At 37.4% G+C, this 16,635-nt stretch overlaps 1 protein-coding gene across 10 annotated transcripts in view; it reads right to left on the reverse strand.

Annotated features, from left to right (window-relative positions):
• Positions 1-16,635, reverse strand: part of LOC124427235 (cGMP-gated cation channel alpha-1) — a 53,386-nt gene that overhangs the window by 16,263 nt on the left and 20,488 nt on the right. For 9 of the 10 annotated variants that reach the window (XM_046969854.1, XM_046969851.1, XM_046969853.1 and 6 more), the window contains 6 exons: positions 15,044-15,348; positions 14,537-14,775; positions 14,222-14,436; positions 13,826-14,081; positions 13,379-13,633; positions 13,080-13,210 (listed from right to left, as the gene is read on the reverse strand). In XM_046969854.1, coding sequence (XP_046825810.1) covers positions 13,080-13,210; positions 13,379-13,633; positions 13,826-14,081; positions 14,222-14,436; positions 14,537-14,775; positions 15,044-15,348 — 1,401 coding nt within the window. The remainder of the gene's footprint in view (positions 1-13,079; positions 13,211-13,378; positions 13,634-13,825; positions 14,082-14,221; positions 14,437-14,536; positions 14,776-15,043; positions 15,349-16,635) is intronic. The other variant, XM_046969857.1, reaches the window with a different exon arrangement.

Genomic DNA, 16,635 nt, shown 5'->3' on the forward strand with positions numbered 1-16,635 from the left:
CCATTCATTGCCATTCATCGACGAACCGACCGAAAAGGCAAGCGTAATTTACCATTCCGCGTATGTATGTTTTAAAGAACTACTGGTGTTACCCACTTTTTCGATGTCTTTTATTGATGCGTCAACTTTTTCTTTTTTTCTTTCTCTTTAGAGGAATATCTGCGTCGCGACGATTCCAACCAAGCCTCGTATTAATAGATAATTAGTCATAACGCATTTACGTTTATGAGGAAACTTCTGAACCGGTAGACATACTTTCGTCATATCTTTTAATAATATATTTTTAAATTTATTTTTGCGAAGAGATCTCCGGACAGAGGCTCATTCCAACAATTCGTATAATGTAACAAAAATAATAAACACAACGGACGGAGGAATTACAACGAGTTTATATTTAATTCTGCATCAAAATTCGTAGGAAACTCGTTACTTTCGAGAATCATGGTACCCGCACGTAACTACTTTTTCCGTATAATACGATATTCGTATAATGTGGAACTCGTTGAAGGGAATAAAAGTTAGAGATACGAGTGAATTCGGTACATATAATTATCGACGTCGATGATTATTTAAAAAATGATCATTTTGAAAATACGAACGCATTGGAAATGAAATATTTTTCAAGGATCCTACGTTTCGTTTCTCCGTGGATAACTTTACGAAAGTTGTTTAAACGAATCGATCCTCTCACGATGACGTCGCTACCAACGACTAATTGCAATCACCTTCTTTGTTTGCTAATCAACGCAAGCTTTTTGTAATCGTGCTCTCGCACGGTATCGCGGTTCCGGTTAATTTTTGTGGATTTTTCTGATTCGACATTGTCCGTAGGAAACTTAGTTAAACAATCTGCGTTATACGTTTCAAATGAAAATTTGATTTAGAGTCGAGCGTTAATCGAACGTTTAAGTGTACGTATCGTTTGGAGATGATGAAAAAGGGGAAGAAGAAAAAAAAAAGAAAACAAAAAAAAAGAGAAAAAAAAGAAAAAGAAAAAGAAAAGAAAACGTGATCGGCAGTTAAATGTGACTAGAGTCGTGACAAACGTTGAATGCAAATTTCAATGATTGAGAAATAAATGGAGAGCTTCCGAGAAATGTCACTCGAAGAGATCCTACGACAATGATATCTCGAACGCATCAGCCTCCTTCAGAAAAAAGGATCTCTTTCAGACGTCATCTCTCTTTTACTATCTCTTCTTCAACCCTCTCCTCCCTTTATTCCTCTTCCCTTCTCTTCATCGACTATTTCACTCCTCTCGCTTCGTACATTTCCGCTTTATCATTTTATTATATGATGCGGACGTTATGTGTCCTCATTAAAAAAAAAAAAAAAAAAAAAAAAAATATATATATATATATAGATTAGTATATGCGGCGAATGTCGTTAATGTTTAATAATTGATCGTTATATAAATAAGGATATAAAAAAAAATTACGTTTTGCAAAATATACGACGATATTTGATTAAATACGAATTGAATATAAATTTGTTTTTCTTTTCTTCTAGTTTTAAACATACGACAGTAATTCTGCTTTTATTTAAAGCATATAGTAAATAATAACATCGAATCGTGATGCGAGATTCTTCATGTCCAATAAATAAAATGAGTAATGCGAAAATCGATTGGATAAACGTTAATTAAATCCACGTTTCAGAATATCCGTGATTATTGTGTTGATATTATTAATGAAATGAAATTTCATTAGTACGATCGTAACGAAACGTTAAACGCTTGTACCCTTTCGGTTCTAAAATAATACTTGGTATTTCTTTGCTAAAACGAATAAATGCGATAATAAAATGTACGAACTTTATGCGTGAAAATAGGTTCTTTTTTTTTTTTTTCAGTACACCGGGAAAGCTCGATAATTCGATAATCGATCGTGAAGGAATGCCTATAACGTCGACCAACGTAAATGCTACTACGGGTCGTCGTAATTTTAAATTTCACGCTTCACGTTTGCTTTGACAATGTTTCTGCTAATTTATACATATTATATGATCCTTATTATTTGAACAAAAAAAAAAAAAAATAGCGATATCGACGATGCTTTTGATTTATATGGATAAAAGTTTGATCGTCTATATCAAAGCTCGATCGGATGAGGTAGCATGGTACGATACGAGCTTTCTATACGATTGAAGTGAATGATGGTGCTTGAAGAAATTCGTGAGAAAAGATAGGGAGGTCTTTGAAAAAGTAATAAATCAAAAGGGAATTTACGATGCCGCGAGCTTACGGAGAAATTACTGGTCTATAGAAAATTTTTCGAGATTAGGGATCCTTTGAGAAAACCCACTAAGTAGAGACCGATTAAGGGATGTTCATGGTTAAGTGTCCTCAAAGAAGAAAGAAAAGAAAAGAAAAAAAGAAAAAGAAAGAAGAAATCACTCTAAATATGAACATATATGATAGAGAAAAGCGATTTATATGATAGAGAAAAGAGATTAGTAAGGATAGCTAGGGGAGGAAAGGGAGTGATTCTATCTTTTAACCATAAAGTTAACCAACGTGTACCAACTGATACCAACGTCTGATCAGCTTGTGGTAATACTACTTGCATCGCTAATTGCAATTTATTTAGTATATTTCAGGATATTTCGGTATAAAGTTAGCAAATGTTATCCTTTTAGACGTATACGATTCAAACGGTAATCTTCCACCTCATAAACTATTTCGAGAATTCATTTGTACGAGTTAAATACTTTTAATGGCACAAATCGAATATAATGATTTCGTGCTTAAATTTTCCTATATGTTATGAATATACTTGATTAAGTTTATTTATTAGCGACAGACAGACAGAACGAAAGCTCGCCGACTGACGAAAATGGAGCTGTCATTTGCACCGTATGCGATTGAAATTTGATGAATGAGAGAGAAAGAGAGAGAAGGGGGGGGGGTATTACTTTTTTTTTGACATATCATCTTCGCGGATTTCACATCGAAGCGGATATTCAAGGAACGACGAACATCGATGAATTCGATTCTATACATTTCTAATCACCGTTTCGTGTCCTGTCAGATTGAAGAGATTTCCTAAAGAGCTTGGAAAATCCAATAGTCTCGGATACCGAGCAGCACCCTAACAGAAATTGAAATTTAACCTAATCGCCGAGATGTGCACGGCGGTGGTAATTTCGATTCGTGCAACATCGTTCGTCGCCCCGCTTAGAAGGGTCGTGATGTACGAGAGGATCAGCCAAGGATGATGTTCACGCAAACGCTTGATCATTATTCGTATACTCTCGTTTTATCGAACACGATTAAAGAATAAATTGACTATTTTAATACAATTATCCGAATATATTTGTCTTGGAAATATTTCCTACGTTCTACTCCTTTTTAAACTTTTCAAACTTTGATCTTACCCTGATGAAAGTTTCTAATCAGCGCATCAGCCTTTTCATCATTTTTCCTTTCATCTTTCGGAGGTCGCGAAAGGAGAAGGAAATATTCGTCACAGTGAAGGACAATGGCCTTTGCTCTATTAAAAACCCCTATTCTATGTTTCTTTGACAAAAGTTGGCCGTTAACGTCGAGAAAAATCGCTGAACGATTCGACGAAGATCCTTTGTGCGGGTATCTTTGTCTTGAATGCCATGGAAGCTGAACGAAGAGAGCATGGATGCAAGGAAAAAAGCTAAGAAAGATAAAAGTAGTACGGATGTAAAAAGTGATTCGAACCGATTTCATTGAGCGCTTAATTAATTCTCTCTCTCTTCAGAGAGAGAGAGAGAGAGAGAGAAAGAGAGAGAGAGAGAGAGAGAGAGAGAGAGAGAGAGAGAGAGAGAGAGATATCAAATTCAGAAACGCATTTATGAGAAATTCGTGACTGGCAGGATTTTTGTCACGTAGCAATTTTTCCGCAGAAGGTATATATCTGTGTATATGCTGAGCAAAGGAAAAAAGATCGCCCGAGAATTTTATCGTTCTCAATCTCACTGAAATCGAGCCAGGCCAAAAAATATTCAGAGTTTCAAATCCGTATATTTCGTTCCCTCGTTCGTAAACAGGATTTAGTTTTTTTTCTATATATATTCATATATATATATATGCTACGATACGTATCGCGAGGTAAAACATCGCTTTATCTTAATAAAAAAGGTACGATGATTTCGAAGAAGGGTATTACGTGTAAATACTTATAAAGAAGCTTTCCTTTTCAACTTTATTTGTTCACTTTTACGCCAAGCGTAACAAGTCTCAAATGTTAACTACGTATGAATTATACTACTCTCTCTCTCTCTTTCTCTCTCTTTCCCTCTTCTTCTTTTTCTCCCCCGACCTATGAAAAAGTACAGCAAAGCTTACTCGCTTATCTTGCTTTAAGAAGATGAAGAGGGAGAGAGGAAGGGAGAGATTCGCATTGACTCGAAATATGATGCACCACTTCGAAGAAACAAAGTCGGAAATATGAAGAAGGAGAAGAAAACGAGTTCTGGGCTTTGAAAAAATGTACTTTCCGCTTAAACAGTGTTCTTCCTTGCACGTACATGACAAATCTTTTTAAGGATGGAAGTTGCAAATTAAACCATCTTTTCCCGCGAGCACGTAGAACAACTTTCCATTAAATGAGATGAAAGAATAACGAAACACTCTATAGGAAAGGACAGAAGGAGGATGTGGCAGTTGGTGCAAGTTTACCAACCGCATTATTGCGTTTGCCGACGTCGGATTAGAGAAGTTTCATTGTAGAGGAAGGTCCACGAACGCGCGTAGCTTTAAATCTCATAGCCATCCAGTATTTCTGGCGGGACATTGCACGAGCTTAAAGCTGACCGTTCTTTGAAAATACGATCGTTGCATATTATCTTTCATCTCTATTTGTTTAGATAATAAAGGATTAACCGAATGCCCGAAATACAATCAATCAATATATATATATATATATATATATATATATATATATATATATTTATTTATTTATTTATAAAAAGTCTTAAATCGTTGAAAATGATTTATTCTAGGCGATCGAAAGAATAAGAGCATTGGCGTAATATTAATGGTGGACTACTAAGGCTATAGACGATATATATATAAAGAACAAAAACTGCCGCGAAGGTAGCCAGAGTGAAAATAGCGGTTTCGTATTCTGAAAAATATAAAGGAATATTAAAGGATCGAAAAAGAATTTATGTATTATCGTATTTTTATATCAACATAAATTGAATTCAAAGAAAATGCTTCGTTACGTCTTGTCGAATACGATTCGTTAAATAATTTTCCTAACTCGTCGTCAGAATTCTATCGTCTCACCCTCGTTTTCCTCGTTCTCGTGAGTTTCGGATCGTGCAGGGGAATCCGTTCGCGAATGCGTTGCTTCCATTTCCAAGTTCCTAGGAATATCGCTCTTTCTAACATTTTCATTGTTATCCTCTTCTGCAATTGTTTCGACATTTTTTTATCGTCCGAATATAATATATTTTATCGTTTCAATATATATTACAAATATATTTCTTTATTAAGTTTTACTATTTTCTGCTTGTATGTATTTTACACGTGGAGGACTTTTTGAAAAAATAATCATTAGAGATTTGTCTTTACGAATATGCGTATCATATTTATATATAATGAAATGACGAATAATTTCTTTTATAAGACGATATAATCGGAACTATTCTTTCATTCTTTATAAATCTTTACTCGCGCTATGCCTTTACCACGGAATTTCATAATTTAGTAGGAACGTACTTTCGCGCGCGTGTACGGAACAAAGAAGATTGAAAAAGAATCTTTCAGAGGGGAGAGAGAGAGAGAGAGAGAAATGCGATAAAATATATGAAGTTTTACCTCTTCCCCGATGCGTTTTGTACTCTCCCTCCATTGTTATTTATCTTCTTTATACGCTCGACGTAATATCTCTCGAGAAAGAGCAGACTTCTGTATCCGAAGAAATTATAGGAGAGAAAATGATCGTATCCGCAGTTTGGATCTCTCCCTTCCGTTAATTTAATCTCGATCTTCTCCGTCTCATGCATACATAATTATCCTAAAACGAGGCGAATTTGCCAAAGAGAGTTTTTACCCTTTTCCCTTTTATCTCTAACTAATTTTCGAATGAAATGCAAACGATCCTTTATATCTTCACCTCTCGCTTTGGCATATGCCGCAAGCTCTAGCATAGAGAAATAAACTTTCTAATGAAAACCTCTTGACTTATGAAATAAATTAGAAATAGATTAACGCGAATCAAATGAAGAAGTCGAAAATATGATTTAAACTTTTGTTCTACTTCAACGCGGACTCACTGTTCTTTTCAAACTTTTTTTAACATTTTGTTCCGATTGCAACTTTCTGTTCGAACATTGGGTTCTCCTGTAGATAGTAAAAATATGTAATCAGATATATATATATATATATGTGTGTGTGTGTGTGTGTATTCTAAAAAGACAAACTTTTCTTACTTGAATATATATTCTAATTAGAATGGAAAAATTTCAATTATTTTTAGAGAGTTACGATTATTCCTTTTCTTTCTTTCTTTTTTTAGGATTCCTCCTGCATTTGGTCTATAAAAGCTTGATTTTCAACGAGAGAAGGCAATTCTTCCAACTTGTCGATCCCTCTTTCCGATTCAGACGTTCCTTTCCCTTCTTTTTGATTTAACTTATCGTTTTGTTCGATGATATCTTTATCAATGTTTTCGACTTTCGAAAGTTCAGGTGTTCGATTCGAGTTGTTTAAATCGTTCAATTTCTTTCTTTCTAAAAGTATTTTCATAAGAAACAATATACTTTTGATTTTTCAAAAGTCCATATAAATAAGTTTAACCTTTTTCACGATTTGCACGTTCTCTCGCCCTTAGAAAGGCGTTCCTTCTACAATTGTCTTCTTTCGTACAACCAAAGATAGGCATGTTTCGGTTTACCCTAAGTCAACTTATTTATACCTTTTTCGATCAAGCAATGGACACCCGAAAAGCTGTAAGATAATATGAGCTTCCTTCAAACATCCATACATTTATCTCTCATTTCGATTTCACCAAGAATATCGATGATATATTCGAATTTTTCGATTATATTCATTTAGATTTCGTAAGAAAACTAAATTTTTCTGAAAAGTTTGGAAAAGTATGACGTATCGACTATCTTTTAAAAGCTAAATAAAATGAAAAAGGAAGCTTGATGATAGGACGCCTTCGAAGACGTTTTCGAGTGGTCTTTAAAATCAACATTATCTTAGAATCAGATTCGTATAGAAGAGGTCTCGTTTATCCATTTGTACAAATATTAAAAGTAACTAAAACGGAAAAAGCTTTTAATAAAATCTCGAAAAAACAAACCTTAATGTGACTCAATATTAGCTTATTATTTTGTGCTTGATTTCTTTGGGGCACTCAAAACGTGCATTGCTGTTACAATGTACAATTTCATTTGGACGAGCAAATGAAAAATTGCCTTTTCTTTTCTTTTTTTTTACGTTACAGTTGGATGTTCGAAAAACAAAGGAGAAAAAAAAAATAAAGAATATACCCTTTTATTCCTATAAAGTATTTTTATAATTGTTTGAACGTTCAATTGAAAAAATATAATATCGAATGAAGAGAAAAATGAGATATATTACAAACGTTGAGGAAAAAAGGAATAAAATGAGTCGTAATATATTACTTTAATAAGTTATTCATATTTTAATCGAAATTGATACTCAACGACGTACATTATTGTATATACAAATGTCTGTCTGTTTATCGAGCGAAATCGAATCTAAACGAACTCGTTTATCACGAAGCGTTACGAAAAACCATCAGTCATGGATTGTCGCAAGCAATGAATTATCTTCTTCGGTTACTACGTCAACTTCGCGAAACGACAGCTCAGAGATTATATTCTAGGTTTTGAGATAAAAATTGTTATGCCTGTTCACCGTATTTTTCGCTTTATTGATTTTCGATTTTGTTTTCTATTTCGTGCACGACTTAAATAACCTTATTTTACGATGCCCTACGAATGTGTAGCTACGCGATTTTATGGCGTTAATCTATCCTTTCGACTAAACGAAACATATGTGTGTGTGTGTGCGTATATATATATATATATATATATATATATATATATACACATATATACATCACAATTTTCCATCGTTTATCGTGTGTTTCTGAAACGTGACTACAAGAAAATCTGCGTTATAAATCGAGATCGAATAAAGTATCTAAGCGAAAATAGTTTCAGTAGCGCCTTGTCCGTAAATATTTGAAGACGATAAAATTGAAATTTTGTATCGATGTGAACCGCAATTAATCTCGACATGCTTACTCGAACTTTGTATTCTCTTTAGCGACGTCAATGGGAAGGGTGATTTTCCGATTATCGATGAAAATTCGTTGCATTTTCGACGGGGCACGTTATAATAAATTTTGACATAATAAAGCCAAAAGGAATTTAGATAACGTTAGATCGAAAGTTAATTTGTTTATGACAGTCTCAGCTCGTATAAACGTCACGAATGGCAACGCTTTGCTTTTGTTCATATTTAAATATAATGTATAAAAATATGATGATCGAACGGACGAAAAATCGTGACAAATTTCGTTCTCCGAACGAAATAAGAGATAAACGATTATTTTAACGATTCCGAAATACCATTTTCGTTTCGTTAATACGATATAATGATACTGCGATAGAGCGCAGAAAATGTCGCAGAACGGCGTCGCTGCTGCACCAGCTTCGATATATTATTCAGAGCTTTGCACTAAGCTTGCTAGCCGACGTAAGATTCACGTTGCACGAGGGGCCATTGTGATGAACGCAACAACCTTTCTTTTTTTCTCTCTCTCTCTCTCCCTCTCTTCGTTACTGTCTCATTTATAAATGATTTATTGATAGGTTACACTTAGGTATAATATTTGTAGTAGTAATCATAGATAGGATTTTTTATCAATGGTAAGAAAATGGAATAGGAAAGGTTAGATAAATATAAATGGATTCGTTGCGTAAAGTCTTCAATGAGAAGAGAAGTTAAGAAAACGTGTATATGAAATGTGTGCGCGTCTGTATAAGAGATAGAGAGAGAGAGAGAGAGAGAGAGAGAGAGTGAGAAGCTTTCGGAGAGCTTATTATCTTAAATGCTTCTAATCTTACCGACAAAGATGGATGGGTCTTCTAATTATGCATGCGCATCGAACATTAAAAGACTATTCAGGAGTAATGTCGAGAATGGAGGATGGAAGGAAGCCCGGGCAAAGCTCGGCTATGCTACGAGCTCTCGCTCGTTCAAACTGTAATCGATCGGCACAGCGAGAAACGAGCGTATCCCTGATACGCGCAAATATTTCGTGCATCGCGAAACGCATCAGCGATTCGTCTGTTATTAAATGCAAGAGAGAGAGAGAGAGAGAGAGAGAGAGAGAGAGGGAGGGAGGGAGGGAGAGGGACGGGGAAATGGAATAGGAGAGAGTGCAAGAGTATGTTACCGTCCAAGTAAAATTAAGATCCTGACCTGTTGGGAGAAGCTTGGTATACTTAGGTGACTTCTAACACGTTATATATATTAAGTTCGCTAAAGAGGATCCTCCTCCTCGAGTGCGATCGAATTTTCGTCCTCGAGGGAAATAATGTAGAAATTATTAATAAAGTTCACTATGGTAAATCAAGAAACAATAGATAAGACCGATAGAAAACTGTTTGGAAAGCTGTAGAAATTGTTGCGTCATAATTAGTGTCCTAATACGGTTGAGAACATAATTAACGTAATTAATATCGGACAGACGCAACCCACGGGCAGGTGCGTGGAGCAGACACATTGCGGTTAGCTCACCGACTGAAACACGGAAGAGAGAGAGAGAGAGAAAGAGAGAGAGAGAGAGAGAGTCTCGACGAACTATCAAAGTTACCTATACACGTCCGGCTTTACGATTTTGCACCGTTTACTTTGTTTGAGATAATTTCGTAAAATCAACGGAACCCAGTCCTAATACCTCTTCGCGTCTTTGTTCCGCAATAGGCGCGTCGTCCATCCAATTACTCAAAGTAATCTTGCGGGCGGGGAAAGGAATGGACGGACGGACAAGTAATTTTCCAGTAATACCTTTGCGATCTCGTCCTAACGCGTTATTTCTTGAACGAACGAATGAGCAAAGTCGAGACAAACGGCTCTTTTACGGACGAGTTATTATGAGGCGTTGTCCGTGAACAAAAGAGGGAAAGAGCGGATCGTTATTTCGTTTCTCTCGTAATTAGTTTGTTGATAAAAGTGGACGAGATGGCGGAGGCGCGGCAAACTCGATTTTCATAAACGAGAGGTGAATTTTCGAATCGACTAGAGACGCGCCGAGCTGGCGCCTAGATGCTCGAGTAGGCGTACATCGTAATCGTAATGCGATGGATGATAATCTAAAAGGCTTATCGTTGCTCCGCTGGCTCAGCGTAGATACGAAGTTAAATGCACCGAGAACGCTAGATATCCGACGCCATGTCCGACGATCCTTCTAACGCAACCCCCCATCAACCTTTTTCCCTAACGGAGCTTCATTTCCTCGGGAAAATTGTAAAAGTAACGACGAGAGCGTCGCGATTACCCTTACAACTCTGACATCCTCCAGCGTTTCACGATATCCCTTACGAATTTCTTTTCGTAGACATTATCTCTGCAATATTAATTCCACTTTAATCTCGCTTTTCTATTTCCACCATTTCCACTATTTCCACGGTATTCCTACAATTTTACCTACTTTTGATCATCTCATTTTTTTCGTCAAAATCATAATACGAAGAACGCATCTTGATTCTCTCTATTCTCTCTCTCTCCCTCCCTCTTTTTCCTTTTTTACGACTGAATCCTATAAACGAATGTCGAAATATAGAATACATGCATGTCAGAATTGTTTTTATTTCGCGTATCTCGGGTCGAATGCCTTTTTAAAAAAATATAACATTTCATTGTTTCCATTAGTTTGAATTTTCTACCAGAGTACTGATGGGAAAACAAAAAATCGTATGCTTTGTTTCGACGGTTACGTCAAGGCTCGCTTAATTTCGTTGAAAAAGAAATAAAAAAAGGAGAGAACAAGGAAAAAAAAAATTGCGAAACAACGAGAATCGTTTCGTTTTACGTTTCGATTACCGCACCACCGGGGCGGTTTCCGCGTCGATTTAATTTTACGACGCGATGCTGCTACACTTCTTTCCCACCTCTATTCCCAAACCGTTCGACGATTTAAAACGAGGAAATCGAAGCGATACGCTAAGGCTCGTTCTTTCCGTTTCTCGACTTCGTCCGATCGATTCTCCTTGCTTCTTTCCTTCCATCATTCGATTCAATCTCTCTTGTTTCTAACGTGAGCATTAAAGAGAATACGATTTTATCGTTGATAACGCATTAAAGTAACATTTAATTTATCGACGTAATAGCAGGAAATCACGAACAAATCGAACCACGTACCAATATACGTTCCAAACACGAATGATTATTTGGAATGTTTGTGGAAAGAAAAAAGAAAAAGAAAAAAAAAAAAAAAAGAAAAAGAAAAGAATTTCCAAGATAACGTTTGCCTAGACCCGTAATGAACAAATTCAAGGAGTCATTTGGCATCGATGGAAGAAAATCGTCGGCCCGTTTTTCGCTATCGAGCAAGTCGGAAGTTACCTTATAAATGACTCTTATCTCATAAACGACCTTTCCGAAGTAGCTAGAAAACGAGCCATTCCATCGTAATTACCGAAAATCGTATTTTTCTGTCGGTTCCATTTACCTAAGAAAATGAATGACTCGTGTTGTTCTTATTCGTACTTTGCCGATAATCAAGCCTTACTTTCCTTCCCTTAATCGATGATACTTCATTCCGTTTCGTTAACGCGAAAATCTCGTTAACCCAATTACAATGATATATTACGTATCCTATCTGCGATACATTATCAAACTATAAAGGAATTATTGGTTATAAATAAAAATCTTGCGCTTCTTTTCTAATTTATAGATTAAGTAGAGGTAGTTACAGAAATAGATAATCCATACGTCGGTCTATAAATATGCGTAAATCGATATAAAACTCGTTTTATTCTTTATAGGTAGGTGTACGTAGGTATATCTTGTTTTTCTTGTTTAATTTCCTCTCTCGCAAGAGTACCGTTGTTTATTTTAACTTTAATAATGCAAAACGTAAACGAATAAATAAATTAATTGGAATCTTTCTCGCAAGCATGTTAATGACTCTGGATTGGTACATTTTCCAAATAAAATTCTGTAAAATTTGCTTTTACATAATTGGTTTCAAACATTTTTTTTTGTTCGTATGTAAGCACATGGGGGGGGAAAAAAAAAAGAGAAAAAAACGGAGAAAAAGAAAAAAAAAGAGAAAAAATACGAAATGAGGAACAGGCAGGAGGAACATTGCGGAGAACGCGAATGCGGTAGAGTTGCGGCGAAGAAATTAAAACAAGCTACCGTTTAGTGCTAAAACTAAGCTTCTATTCGTTGTTCAGACTTAATTGAAAATGAAATTATTTATCATCTTTTTTTCCACGCGATAGCCAACTTGCGAAAGCCTTTGGAAGAGTACTCTCCATTTGGTCACGTTACGGTATTTAAGCTGACGTTGCCGTTCGTACCGCAGTAATCGTCGAAAGAATGCCTTTCGAACAAAAGAGAAACGAATCCGCATTCAGTTGTAGAAGGAAAGAGAGAGAGAGAGAGAGAGAGAGAGTAAGAAAGCGAAAAATTACCTGAAACGAGCTTGGATTAATCAAGAAAACTATAATCGTACGTGTTTCACGAAAGAAGGATACTCTTTTCGGAAGTAAATGAACGAAATTTCTTGCTGTACGATCTCTCAAAATCTAACCAATGCTTCTCTTTCTCTACGTATACGTACAAAAAATAATGTAACTAGTGCGAACCTTTTTTTATTCGTTCAAAGAGAGTCCTGTTTTTCACAAGGGAAACAAAAAAAAAAAAGAGATAAATAAAACATAAAATAAAAGAAAAGAAAAGAAAAAGAAAGAGAAAAAAGAAGAAAGGAAGGAAGAGAGAGGGTAAAAGGGTAAAAGAGAAGAATATCGAAAATGAAACATGCTTGGGGATAAAATGTTGAAGTTTACTAGAGATGGCTTATAAACTTTGATATTCATTGACTCACCTTGAAATTCTTTTCGTGCCGCGCTGACCGAAGTTACGATGTTCGCCACGTGTCCCAGTACCGTGGCGAATAGGAGCAGACCAAAAAGGAGCTGACCTATTACGAAGAGATACTCGCCCTTGCTTCTTGGCCTAGAAAAAGTCACGCACATACACTGGTCTCTCTCGTTACGACGGTCGGTCGACGGCAGGTCGACGCACGAAAAAGAAGGAAAAAAGAGCGTTGGATTGGTCTTTTCTTTCTCTCTCTCTCTCTCGCTCGCTCGCTCGCTCGCTCGAAGAATGTTTATCGTTCGTTACCTGGGTAAATCACCGATGGTGGTCAGTGCCAAGGTGCACCAATAGTAACTTTGTAGATACTGCTTTACAACGTCCGCGGTTTCGGAGTTGCTGAAGACCCAATCCTTACTGCCAAAACCGTTGTTCTTATGAATAATGTGAAAGAGGCACCCGTTCCAGTGAAAGATCACCAGCAAATAATGTATCAAGGATGTGGAACGAAATAAATTTGGATAGTTCGTGTGTCGCTCGGTCCAATCCATGAACGCCCAGAACCTGTGCAGCAACCGATCGAACGACAAATCGAATCACAAGATCGAACGATTTTGGTTACACCTAATTCGAGCGTGGAATTTTATCGTTAGAGGACTTTGTAAGAAAAAAAAAAGGAAAAAATAAAAAAAGAAAAAAGAAAAGAAAAAGAAAATTGGAACGATAACGGGACGAATAAGACACAGATAGACTCACCGGTAAATTTTAACGAGTCTAAAACTTCGCAGCATACTGTTGAATCCTATAGATAAGTATAAAAAGTCGAGGGGCAGCAGGCACAGAATGTCTATGTAAAACGTAGTGCTGTTCGTGTAATGATTCCGAAGTTTCGTGGCGTCGGTTTGTAAAACGCCGTCCTCCAAATATCCCGTTCGAATATGAAAGATTATATCCAGGACGTATAAAAAATCCGAGAAATAGTCCAGGCAGAACCAAATCCAATACGTTTCGCCTACGCGAAGAAAGGAAGCGAAAGATTCAAATTCCTTCTGACGAGTTCGGATCGATAAGTTGAGCGCGATAAGTCGAATAACGATCGCTTTTCTCTGATCAAACTATAGATAGTCTAAAGATAGAGTAGATTTCACTGACCGTTGATTTCCTGGAAGGCAAACCTAAAGATGATGACCCAAAAGTTGTAAAGGAAGGCGAGAGAGACCACCATCGACCAATAATAACAAAGTCGTCCCGCGGGATCAAATATGAAGGACCAATTTGGCGCTCCGGTACGGAAACCTTTCGTTCCAGCTTGACCGGGAAAACCTCTGCTACCGCGTTGCTGTTGTTGCTGCTGGGCCGTATACCTCCTGACAAAGCGGACAACGAATAAGGATAATGATTAGCGTTCTACGTAATCGATTAGAACGAAAGCTAATTGACGAGAGCTAATGACAAATAAAGACTCACGTTTCGGTGCCGTTGCAGCTGAAGTTACTTAGGTGGTTGATGGAGGCCGGCGTATGAAGATGCGATTGATCGCGCGACGGGGTCGCACCGACCGCGTACGGCAACTTAATCCTACCCCTCTGCTGGTCCCTCCTCCTCGGTTTACGGCTGAGATCCAATTCGCTCGCTCCGCGATTCACGTAGGCTCCCTGAAGCGAGTCGCGGGACGAGCCAAAGTATCGCTGCGACACAGAGTATACCTGCACGAAGGACTAAGATGCTACTCGCGAGAACAAGCCCAATGCACGCGTTTATCTCTCGAAAACTCGTCAGATTTATCATCGGCTCGCGCCGATCCAATATTTCATTTCATTTTCTATGCGGCGGAAAAAGAAACAAAAAAGAAAGTAGAATTCTGCAAGAAATGTAAGCTAAAGAAAATCCACGTAGAGCTCGGTTTTCTCGCGCGCAAGAGCTCGCAAAGTATTCGCGAATTGCCAAATATTTAACACCGAGAAACAAACGAACCTGCTGAACCTGTTGTTGATAGTAGTGATGAGTCGGTGTGTGTCGGCTCATGAATTTGCTGCTAACAAGATCCAGGAGGCTTTGTCTCGAGTGTAGAACGCCCCTGGAGACGCTCTCCGCGCTCTTCGCGCTCTTCGTGTCATCCTCCCTCTCTCTCGCGAGCACCGATCTTCCTCTTCTTCTTCCTCCGGGCGTCTCAACGATACCACCGTCCCTGTGTTTATCGATGATGTCGTACCCTAACGCGGACACGGAACCGCAACTTAGACGATCGATCGTTCCGCCGGCTGTCGATGCGATACCGCCTGAAAAGTCACACTCGTCAAGCTCCTCGCCATTTTATGTTCGGATGCTTACGTCTATTCGCAAATTTCTATCGTCCTCACAAGTCGATATATATATATATATATATATATATATATGTACGTACCTATGTAATTTACCACTCTCGGCTGAAAAAGAAATACGGAAATAGTCTACGACGAATATCTTTGACGCGTTAAAGTTCTATCTTTTGAACGGTGCATTCCGTGACTACGTTCTTATGTATGCAAAACGTTTACATCGGAACTCCATTCGAACCAACTCTCGAAACACGATATATCCTGGCGTGATCTGTTGAGTGTAAATCTCTTTTTCTCTTTTTCATTCCTTCTTCTTCTTCTTTTTTTTTTTTTTTTTTTTTTTATCGTAAATAGAAATATCTTTGAATCGATGGAACTTTGCCAAGTTGTGTAAGCTTCGTCGAAAAGAAAAGGAAAATCTTCGGGATGCGTTTGAAATTTCATCTATCTCTCTCGCGTTCTCGCGTCGATAAAATTGACCATGACAAGTATCTATACGTAACAGATACTTAAGTAGGTTATAGGTAAATAGCAAGTAGGATTTGCGAATCGAGGCAAACGTTTTCTCTCGAACGGGTACGAAGGAAACGGTCACCTTTGAAATTGGATTTGTTAGAAGAGAGAGTTTAAACGCGACGATGAACGTGTCGCGATTCGTTTCTCTCTCGGTAGATAAGTCGCTTTAACTTAGCTAGAATTCACATGGGATGCAAGTATATCCGAATGTAACTTACGTCTTATGCATCGTCCTTAATAATATATATGTATATGTATATACATATATATAGCTATGTATATGCCAAAGGCGGAGATCGAGCGAATTGCCGAGAGAGAAAAACGGAAGAGAGGAGGGTTCTGAAAGTATGCGAAAGGTGCTTAGGAACGCTTTGAATTTCATAACGTGGGAAAGGACCTAAACCGACAAACACGTTCGCTTAGAGTCTTATGCTTCACCACGATATTTTTTGCGAGCTTCTCAAAGGCGACGCTCCCGTCACTTTGTCTCTCGTAGATTCGATTAATCGGCGATACGTTTTCTTTCCTTTTTTTTTTCTTTTTATTCAAAATTTTCGCTTACGACGATGCCCGTCATTTAACGATAATTAAATATTCAATGAAATCGAATCTAACGACGCGCGCAAACACAATTTGTCTGGTATCGAACATCGGCAACGTAATCCCGATCGAAAGCTACAGGTTGGGATTGACGCTGACGTCATTGCATAAATTGCAGCTCGTATATCACCA

This window comes from Vespa crabro, chromosome 10 (genome assembly GCF_910589235.1).
Source record: "Vespa crabro chromosome 10, iyVesCrab1.2, whole genome shotgun sequence".
NCBI lineage: Eukaryota > Metazoa > Arthropoda > Insecta > Hymenoptera > Vespidae > Vespa > Vespa crabro.